This window comes from Gobio gobio (genome assembly GCF_949357685.1).
Source record: "Gobio gobio genome assembly, chromosome: 12".
Taxonomy (NCBI): Eukaryota; Metazoa; Chordata; class Actinopteri; order Cypriniformes; family Gobionidae; genus Gobio; species Gobio gobio.
Window position 1 is genome coordinate 51,534,263 of NC_137105.1, and position 11,438 is coordinate 51,545,700.

Genomic DNA, 11,438 nt, shown 5'->3' on the forward strand with positions numbered 1-11,438 from the left:
CATATAAACACGAACACTGTTGATTTAACATCGAGGATTTGGCCGTGACACTTCCCTCATTTGCCATTGGTCGGACAAACGAACAGTCCCGCCCCCAAACTCACACGATTGGTTGAATGAGTCTCCCTGTGTCAGGGCTGCTTGTGATGCGAAAACAAACAGTGATTTAAAGCCATCGCAGACTCACAGGAATTACACTTTTGGGGGAATCAACCTATGAAGAGATTACTATAAATAAAAAAAACCCTCAGGAGCCAATAATGAAACGTTTGTTTACGCTTCTGTTTTAATTGTTAAATGTTGTTGATCTGTTTTAGGACCACCAGGACCAAAGGGTGAGAAGGGTGATGTAGGGCCCCTGGGACCGGCTGGACTTCCTGGTTTGACGGGAATAAGAGGTGAAGTGCACCAATCACACAACACACAGCCGATCACATGACCAGCAGCCGCTGACTGACCAGCTGGACGATCATCCACATGCTCACTCTCAGTCCAGCGGTCACATGACCTCTGATCGTCAACATGCTCTCTCTCTCTCAGTCCAGCGGTCACATGACCTCTGATCATCCACATGCTCTCTCTCAGTCCAGCGGTCACATGACCTCTGATCATCCACATGCTCTCTCTCAGTCCAGCGGTCACATGACCTCTGATCATCCACATGCTCACTCTCAGTCCAGCGGTCACATGACCTCTGATCATCCACATGCTCACTCTCAGTCCAGCGGTCACATGACCTCTGATCATCCACATGCTCACTCTCTGTCCAGCGGTCACATGACCTCTGATCATCCACATGCTCACTCTCAGTCCAGCGGTCACATGACCTCTGATCATCCACATGCTCACTCTCAGTCCAGCGGTCACATGACCTCTGATCATCCACATGCTCACTCTCAGTCCAGCAGTCACATGACCTCTGATCATCCACATGCTCTCTCTCAGTCCAGCGGTCACATGACCTCTGATCATCCACATGCTCACTCTCAGTCCAGCGGTCACATGACCTCTGATCATCCACATGCTCACTCTCAGTCCAGCGGTCACATGACCTCTGATCATCCACATGCTCTCTCTCAGTCCAGCGGTCACATGACCTCTGATCATCCACATGCTCACTCTCAGTCCAGCGGTCACATGACCTCTGATCATCCACATGCTCTCTCTCAGTCCAGCGGTCACATGACCTCTGATCGTCCACATGCTCTCTCTCAGTCCAGCGGTCACATGACCTCTGATCATCCACATGCTCTCTCTCAGTCCAGCGGTCACATGACCTCTGATCATCCACATGCTCACTCTCAGTCCAGCGGTCACATGACCTCTGATCATCCACATGCTCTCTCTCAGTCCAGCGGTCACATGACCTCTGATCATCCACATGCTCACTCTCAGTCCAGCGGTCACATGACCTCTGATCATCCACATGCTCTCTCTCAGTCCAGCGGTCACATGACCTCTGATCATCCACATGCTGTGTGTGTGTGTGTGTCGTTCCCTGATGATCCACGGCTGTGTGTGTGTGTGTGTGTGTGTGTGTGTGTGTGTGTCGTTCCCTGATGATCCACGGCTATGTGTGTGTGTGTGTGTGTGTGTGTGTGTGTCGTTCCCTGATGATCCATGGCTGTGTGTGTGTGTGTGTGTGTGTGTCGTTCCCTGATGATCCACGGCTGTGTGTGTGTGTGTGTGTGTGTGTGTGTGTGTTTTGTGATGGTTGTTCTTGAGTCTGTTGTTTGTCCTGATCAGTTAAACTTCCCAACGTTCAGAAAAATCCTCAAATCCGTCAGTTTTCCAGCATCTTCAACTGAAATATTGAGCAAGACTGTATATCCTAAAGAAATGTTTTTTTTCTTTGTGGTCAGGCTTGTCAGGAGAAAAGGGCATTCAGGGTCCTCGTGGACTGGCAGGACAAGGTGGGCAGGATGGACACAATGGAGAAAAAGGAAATATTGGGCCTGAGGGACCCAAAGGTTAGACATTACATTGACAAACACACACACACACACACACACTTGAATATGTGATTTACGGGGACTCTCCGTAGACGTAATGGTTTGTATCTTACCCCTAAACCTGCCCATCACACACAACTTTCTGCATTTTTTGAACATTTCTGAACTGTTTAGTGTTTTTTTTAAAGCCATTTGGTTTACGAGAACACAGGAAGTGTCCTCACAAACCATGTTTACGTTGTAATACCCATGTCATTATAAACCTTTGTGTCCTTATAAACCACATATACTGTACCTGTGTACATACACACACACATTAGTTTAACTATTTTAGTGAGATTAACTCAGAAAATACTCATAGTAAATCACTTTGTGTGATTCATGTAAATACTCTCCTCCCATAAATACTGCGTCTGAAAGAGAAACTCCTACAAATGCATATGCAATAAGATCAGCCGCAGAAATAACCCTGTCCACGCCTTTCAGCGCTAATGTTTCACTGCGTGTGTTTAGTCGATCCTCAGTAGTTTTAATGCCAAAAGAGGGTTTGTGCTGGAGCAAGCTGGCCCTGAGTTTCTATTTTTGTGGTATCTCCTTGTTCTTTTTAGGGGGTTCCTAAAAGCGTAAAAGTGATGAGTTTTTTTTCCCTTGTATTCTGCATTTGATGTCACAACTCCATATAGTAACAAGTGAAGGGGACTGTGTGTATTCTTGTAGTTTCAAACACAATGTAATGGTGTAATTTTCTTTCAGCTCTGGAATCATTAGTTTCATGACCTTCAGGTTCAGGTGTTTGACTAAAAGCAATGAGCAAACATGGAAGATTTTAAATTGTAAACTCCGACTGAGATGAATGAGAATGCTAAGCTAGATGGTATGTCTATAGACATCCTTTACTCTACATAGAGCATCAAATATGTTCTCATTAATTAGTGTCATGTCGCACAACAGACACTTGTCACTGGACACTTGGTTTGGACAGGGTGTGAGGTTCTGTGCTGGTAACAGAGCGAGCTGACTTCAGGCTTTACTTCTTTGTTCCTATTTTCACTCTGTATTTCAGTCTGAGCTCAAACTTCAACCCACTGATGTCATTCTCTGAACATGCGCTGCTCCTTAAACACCTTCCAAAACATATAATGATTTCCCCTAATGTTCTCCAGAACACCACACCATCCCCCCACTCGCTCTTCATCTTTCCTCAACTTCCACCAAAACAATCCACTTATTCCTCCTATTTTCATTGCCTCATTCCGGTGTTTATTGGACCGTAGAACCTTGTTTTAGTAATCGAATCATCCTCACTTACATCCAATGCGACCATGGGCCTCACAAGATGTGTGACCGCACTGGTTGTGGTCCGTTGCATTAGATGCGTCATGTTTTCACAGCATGTGACAAACAGCTGGGAGAGATCAGTGTGATTTGGCCAAGTATGCTGCTGACTAGTACAGCCCAGAAGAGTGAGATCTGTGGCTGTGGACGACTGACATATATTCTGCATATCATTTTGAAATGGATCGTTTTCATGCTATTAAGAGGCTACTTAACGCACCGCAAAGTGTCAGGAGTGACACTACATTTGAATGATGTGAAATTAAAATCACACTGCCTAATATTTTCATGCTAATTACTGTAGCATGACACAGGCCACACAAAATTGCTGATGGGTCGGACACAGGCCGCTTGTCACAGCAAAACCCCCAGCGTTAAATAAACACTCTCAAAGGTGTTAAAAGTAACTCTGAAGCAGCGTTAAAGTTTATGAAATAATTAAGTGATGATTGAGCATTAGTGATGAACACCTGATGTTAACAAGTATATTCACTGTGTTAGTTGAGCTCTTGACTTTGACTTTTAAAACAATGTTTTTTTCTGGCTGCTTTAACTGTGCTGTGTTTATAAAAACACATTTGTTGTCGAAAAGAAAATACACAGAGAAAATGTCTTCAGATGATGGTTAAATTTTGACATAATCATCATATAGTGACCTGATTAACTGATACCATTCTAAGACCAATCTCTAAATAAATGGGTGATGTGTTAATTTTACATTATTGATTACAGTAGCCCTGTGATGTTACATCATGAGATTATGCACAAAATGTTTAAACTAGACATCCTTTACTCTACATGTTCTTAATAATTATGAATGTGTCATGACGACTTTATGAACTTTATGTCTAAATGATAGAGTAGTTCAAAGTTTCTTGATTAGAACCACTTTCAGAAAAATGTAGAAAACGTATTGAAAATGCTGCATTTTAATGTGTACAGGGCTGCTGTAATCAATAAAGTAAACCTAACTCCGAGATGAGGCTCTAAGTGAGTTTAGTAATCCAGATCAAAGCCTAACCAATAACACCTGGTCATATTTCCTCTTGGCTTGTCTGGGGGCAATAACTTAGTTAGAACAGCCAGACACAATCTAATCTACAATCTAATTTTAAAAATAAAGGGTCAAAAGCTCAACTAAAGCAAACACTAAACACGGGGTGCGTTCCATTCGACCGTAAGTGGACTGCGAAGTGGACTTCAGAGGGTATTCCTCCATCTCAAGTGAGATTCCAATCCAAAGGGAGCGAACATGTTCAGTTCGAAGAGCACTGCAAACGGCGTAGGGAAGAAGGGAACATCGATACATCACTTCACAGGAAGTGGAGAGTGAAAATCACCCAACTGTCATTGAGCGTCGCATCACCTGTCAGAACTAACGATGGAGCAGAGCCGAGGGAAGAGTTTTTAAACAGCTCTGCGACATAGGAGTTTAGTATTTGAATATTCATAGTTATTATACAAACTAGAGTATTTATGAATGGTTATGGCAATAACGGTTACATTTGCATATTATATTTTATGAATATGTAAACAAATTAAAAGTGTTGAGAAGCAGCTGACGGCTATATTTTTTTATATTTTACTTTATTTACCTGAGGAAAGTTTACCATGCAGCTGCGCTTGGGAAAGAAAGCGCACGAGATGATCCACTACAAAGACCATTGATTAAGAATACATTTATACATAGTTAACCAAATCAAAATGTATTTTCATATTGAATGACAGGTGCAGCTTCAAATGTGTTCATAGTCAATACAACTTATATGAAAACTAATAAAACTAATGTTTTGATTATATTTTTTAGATACATACTATGTGTTTTGTAAATGTATATACTTATTATTTGGTTTTAAATTTGAATGTAAAGCAAATTACAATATTTATTTATGTTATATCATAATCTACTCGACCCCGTCTTTGCCTTTCTTTGATGACGTTGCAGGGCGTTCCAAATGAGTGATTATTGTCAGCGAAGTCCACTTCAGCTGATATACCGTGCTCAGAGTAGGGAGCAGTGAACAATGTGTAGGGACCCTGTTGAATTGAACGCACTCATGGTGACTCTTTCCTTCAGTGATTCTTGTTAACATCAGGTGTTCATCACTAATGCTCACTGATCACTCAATTAATCACTTAATTATCTCATTAACTTTAACACTGCTTCAGAGTTACTTTTAACACTCTTGAGTGTGGACTCAAATAAAACTCTGAGGAGTGTTAAATTAACACTGGGGTTTTTGCTGTGTATGTACCCCGGATCCAAATTGAATCTGACCTCTAATGGCACTAGAAACCACAGTTATTACACATGCAGATTATTATTTATTTCACCACTAATACCAGAATTCACTGAAACACTTGGAATTGGGGTCACCTTGACGTTGGCTCGATGTACTGACACTAGAGGTCGCACTTGGGAGACCCAAATACTTTGAGAAAAGTCCAATAAGAATTGGTGGGTGGAATTTGCGTCCCTCAATCAGGGAACGGTTACTATAGAAAAATCCTAATGCTGAATTGTCATTGCATGAGTAATATTTTTCCCTTGGTTTTATATTTTTTACTAACAGTTGCTAGCAGTTTAATGCTTAACTAAGTAAGTAAACAAAGACAAAACTACTACAATACTTTACAATTACAGATGAAACTGACTTGCACTTGAAGTCCTGAATAGATCAGTAGTTTTGCCTGGCTGCTTCCACTCCATTCTCCCGGTTCTCCCGATGGACCTGGTTTTCGGATTCCCCTGATCACAAAAGAATGAATTCTAAAGAATTGTACTGGTTAGTAAACATCTAACTCTCTGCTTGACCTGCAGGTGTGAGAGGAGAAAGAGGACAGAAAGGAGAGAAGGGAGAGCGAGGAGACAAAGGAGGGAAAACAGGTGAACATTTGATTCATGCAGAAAATAAACATGCAGTAACAGTGTATTGATGTGTTTCTTCTACAAATTGTGTTTTGTGAAAGTATTTTTATTCAAAACATTCAATATATGACCATTTTCCACCCTGTCCACTTGCCCCCTTGATTACGCCCGTGCAACAATTTTCAAAACTGCCATCAATAACTAAATTTGATGACAATCAAGTCAAGTCAACTTTATTTATATAGCGCTTTTAACAATGTAGATTGTTTCAAAGCAGCTTTACAGTGTTAAACAGGAAAATAATGCAGCATCATTTTATTCAGCTGTGTAGCCATTCTGGAAAAAACGCTGATGTCATCAGTTCATTTCAATTATCATCAAGTGACAGTGTGGACTTTAGATCAATAATTAGATCAGTAATTTAGTTTAAATGGTTAATTTAGTTTATTAATTAGATTGATTTATTTTTATTAAAAATTTTGTGTCCCCAACTGAGCACGCCAAGCCAGAGGCAACAATCAAATGTATGTACTGTCTATAAAGCTGCATGGTTTAAATATGTTGCTAACGGGCTTCTTCACAGATCGTCTGATTTATTAAGCACATAACCTTTGAATATTGGCTCACATTGGCTGAATGTTCAGTGGCTTAGTTTGGAGAGGGGAAAAAGTGATTTCTTTGTGATTTGTGACATTTAGGGGCAACTGACATTGTGTAAACATGCCTTTTATACTATGCAAAAGACAAAATCTAAATAGGAAATGCTCTTATAAGCTTATTAGAGATCCTACCTGCTAATTAACTGCTAGTACATTTTCTAAAAAAAAAATGTCCCAAAGAGAAACAGTATTATTTTTCTTACCCCATGCTGGTTTTAAAAATGTTGATTTTATTTCCCGGAAAACAAGAAAACATATCTTATGCCATTTAACTCATCTAATAAAATCATCTTGATTTAATAATTTTTAGACATTTAGACTGGAAACAAGACAAAAATACTAAATAAGAAAAGCATTTTTTGCGGTGTACCTTTTTGGCAAACATCAGGGCATGCATTTCACTGTGATTTGGTTCTGCACAGATTTTACTCATCTAAAGAAAAAGGTTTATTGACAGACTCTGCAATGCAGTGAGCAATCACTGAGACTGAGTTTTATTTAATGTACACTGTCTTTCAAGCAGCTGTCCACTTTCTGTACCATTAACCTCTTGATTATAATTCAGTGTTTCGTTCTCTATACTTATTTTCTTAAACTCTGTCTCTGAGCACGCCCTTCTAATGGCCCATGCACATGGCTTTAATCAGCTGTGGGTGTGTGTTTGCTGCCAGGAGTCACACAGCTGTAACATATTTACGAGATATTTTCTGACTGTACCATCTCATTGATCTACAGTACTCAGTGTGTTCTGCATTAATGTCATGAAAGGTTGAACTTAAACATTAAAATCTCTCTGCATGAACTTGCTCTTATCATCTGACCCCGACACCAATGACTAAAACAACTGTGTGAAAGCTGCACCAGTCTGACAACGCAATCAAAATCATCTTTTCTGATCACAGGTTAAGGTTTTTAACTCATAGAATATGTCTCAAACCCTACATATGGGACCAATCGTCTGTCTTGGATAGCAGTAAAAAAAAGCTGTAAATCAAGCCAAGGGTGATATTGAAGCGTTGGAGAGTATAAAACATTATCTCAATGTTGGTAGTTGGCGACTTGTTTTTTAATTTGCACATCCTATAGTTTGAACACTTCAAGATCATGTAAAGCACAAAATCAATTGTGGGACAACTGCATTACTTAAAGTGACTGAGAGGAACAGAACAAAGGGAGCTGTCCATTGTAGTCTTCTCATTTGGTAGCTGAACCAAACCAGACAGTTATAGATGAACACAGGACAGACTCAATGACGACGAGTAGAACTGTGTCAGCAGATCCTTAGCATTCATCGCCGCCTCAAGAAGAGCTGTAGTGTTTATCGCCGCCTCAAGAAGAGCGTCTCAAGAAGAGCTGTAGTGTTTATCTCCGCCTCAGGAAGAGCTGTAGTGTTTATCGCCGCCTCAAGAAGAGCGTCTCAGGAAGAGCTGTAGTGTTTATCTCCGCCTCAGGAAGAGCTGTAGTGTTTATCTCCGCCTCAGGAAGAGCCGTAGTGTTTATCGCCGCCTCAGGAAGAGCTGTAGTGTTTATCGCCGCCTCAAGAAGAGCTGTAGTGTTTATCGCCGCCTCAAGAAGAGCTGTAGTGTTTATCGCCGCCTCAAGAAGAGCTGTAGTGTTTATCGCCGCCTCAGGAAGAGCTGTAGTGTTTATCGCCGCCTCAGGAAGAGCTGTAGTGTTTATCGCCGCCTCAAGAAGAGCGTCTCAGGAAGAGCTGTAGTGTTTATCGCCGCCTCAAGAAGAGCCGTAGTGTTTATCGCCGCCTCAAGAAGAGCCGTAGTGTTTATCGCCGCCTCAAGAAGAGCCGTAGTGTTTATCGCCGCCTCAAGAAGAGCCGTAGTGTTTATCGCCGCCTCAGGAAGAGCCGTAGTGTTTATCGCCGCCTCAAGAAGAGCCGTAGTGTTTATCGCCGCCTCAAGAAGAGCCGTAGTGTTTATCGCCGCCTCAAGAAGAGCAGTAGTGTTTATCGCCGCCTCAGGAAGAGCCGTAGTGTTTATCGCCGCCTCAAGAAGAGCCGTAGTGTTTATCGCCGCCTCAAGAAGAGCCGTAGTGTTTATCGCCGCCTCAAGAAGAGCCGTAGTGTTTATCGCCGCCTCAAGAAGAGCTGTAGTGTTTATCGCCGCCTCAGGAAGAGCTGTAGTGTTTATCGCCGCCTCAAGAAGAGCCGTAGTGTTTATCGCCGCCTCAAGAAGAGCTGTAGTGATTATCACCGCCTCAAGAAGAGCCGTAGTGTTTATCGCCGCCTCAGGAAGAGCTGTAGTGTTTATCGCCGCCTCAAGAAGAGCTGTAGTGTTTATCGCCGCCTCAAGAAGAGCTGTAGTGTTTATCTCCGCCTCAGGAAGAGCTGTAGTGTTTATCGCCGCCTCAAGAAGAGCTGTAGTGTTTATCGCCGCCTCAGGAAGAGCTGTAGTGTTTATCTCCGCCTCAAGAAGAGCTGTAGTGTTTATCTCCGCCTCAGGAAGAGCTGTAGTGTTTATCTCCGCCTCAAGAAGAGCCGTAGTGTTTATCGCCGCCTCAAGAAGAGCCGTAGTGTTTATCGCCGCCTCAAGAAGAGCCGTAGTGTTTATCGCCGCCTCAAGAAGAGCCGTAGTGTTTATCGCCGCCTCAAGAAGAGCCGTAGTGTTTATCGCCGCCTCAAGAAGAGCTGTAGTGTTTATCGCCGCCTCAGGAAGAGCTGTAGTGTTTATCACCGCCTCAGGAAGAGCTGTAGTGTTTATCGCCGCCTCAAGAGGAGCTGTAGTGTTTATCGCCGCCTCAGGAAGAGCTGTAGTGTTTATCGCCACCTCAGGAAGAGCTGTAGTGTTTATCGCCGCCTCAGGAAGAGCTGTAGTGTTTATCGCCGCCTCAGGAAGAGCTGTAGTGTTTATCGCCGCCTCAAGAAGAGCTGTAGTGTTTATCGCCGCCTCAAGAAGAGCTGTAGTGTTTATCGCCGCCTCAAGAAGAGCTGTAGTGTTTATCGCCGTCTCAAGAGGAGCTGTAGTGTTTATCGATGAGCTGAACTCGGGACCAACGGACTTGGATGAAAATGAATAGAGGTTTAGCTCTAGGTTGAGTGCGTAACTATTCCACGAGCTGACAAACACTTGACGCATCAAACACTTAGTCCTCCATCCCATCCTGCAATGTTCTGTTTAAAGCTTTGCACAATTACAATATATGTATATTCTGTACACAATATATGTATATGTACACAACTCTTCCCAGCCATTGACATAATTTTCCGGTATTATTATACGGTTGGGTGCGTTATTACACATCTTCTGCATGAGTCCAGAATAACAAGAAAAGAAGAAGCAGAAACAAGCGATATAAGCATTGCTTATGCACAATATTTTCTCCAATTTTTCTCAAAATTTTGCTTTTAAAAATTTTTTATTTTAAACTTACCCACATTGAAGTGTTGATAAAAAAGAAGGCGTTTTTTTTTAAGTGAAGGCTCTGTTCTTTTTTTTTGATACACAGCAAAAACCACAGTGTTAAATTAACACTCCTCAGTGTTTATTCGCGTCCACATTAAAGAGTGTTAAAAGTAACTTGAGCAGTGATAAAGTTAATGAGATAATTAAGTGATTAACTGAGTGATGATTGGGCATTAGTGATGAACACCTGCTATTAAAAAGCAGAATAGCTGAATGAAATAGTCTCCATTATGGTGATCGGGTTTGCTTTAGTTGAGCTCTTGACCCTCAACTTTTTTTATATTTTACATTTATTTCTGGCTGTTGTTTTGCTGTGTATATTGCATGTTCAGATATTCATGCAACAAAATATTCTGGGAGTCATGAATGTTTTGTTTAAATGATAAAAAATGCTGCCGGTGGTTGGCAGGAAGGGGTTATAGACGCCTAAATGTCTGTTTCAGTGGAAGAAACTCTGGTAAGGCTTGTCAACGGCTCCGGGCCTCACGAGGGTCGAGTGGAAGTGTTCCACGAGCTTCGATGGGGAACAGTGTGCGATGATGTTTGGGACTTAAAAGATGGAGACGTCGTGTGCCGGATGCTGGGGTACCGTGGTGCCAAAGAAATCCACAAAACAGGCCGTTTTGGACAAGGTCAGAGTCACTACAAGGTTAAGGTAGCAACAGACATGCTTGCAAAGATTTACTGCACTAATTAATTGCGAGACAGTGTATGAACTTCTTATACACTATATTGCCAAAAGTTTTGGGACGCCTGCCTTTACATGCACATGAGCTTTAATGCCATCCCATTCTTAATCTGTGATTTCACTTCGTGGCTGAGTTGCTGTTGTTCCCAATCGCTTCCACTTCCAGTATCCGGCGTCCCAATACTTTTGGCAATATAGTGAATGTATTGTAGAACATTTGTAAAATGCATGGCCACCATAAAGATTGAAAAGATGTATGACATTTTTGACAGCTTGCTTTCTCTTTTAGGCTCTGGGTTAATCTGGATGGATGACGTTGCTTGTGTTGGTATTGAAGACTCTATTCACCAGTGCAAGTTCTCAGGATGGGGAAAAACCAACTGTGGTCATGTAGAAGATGCAGGAGTGACCTGTAACATATAGCCTGTAGAATGGACAATTAACGTCTAAGTGTGGATGATTTACTGCAAGCTCTGAGGAAGCCGTATTGTGTTCCTCTACACTTATGAACTTGACTGT

The 11,438-nt window shown here is 41.9% G+C and overlaps 1 protein-coding gene across 1 annotated transcript in view; it reads left to right on the forward strand.

The window, feature by feature from the left end:
• scara5 (scavenger receptor class A, member 5 (putative)) overlaps window positions 1-11,438 on the forward strand; it is a 39,982-nt gene that overhangs the window by 27,972 nt on the left and 572 nt on the right. The window contains exons 6-10 of the mRNA XM_079831154.1: window positions 318-398; window positions 1,863-1,970; window positions 6,109-6,174; window positions 10,675-10,863; window positions 11,209-11,438. The exon at window positions 11,209-11,438 is cut by the window's right edge and continues 572 nt beyond it. Of these exons, the coding sequence (XP_079687280.1) occupies window positions 318-398; window positions 1,863-1,970; window positions 6,109-6,174; window positions 10,675-10,863; window positions 11,209-11,342 (578 nt within the window). The 3' untranslated portion in view covers window positions 11,343-11,438. The remainder of the gene's footprint in view (window positions 1-317; window positions 399-1,862; window positions 1,971-6,108; window positions 6,175-10,674; window positions 10,864-11,208) is intronic.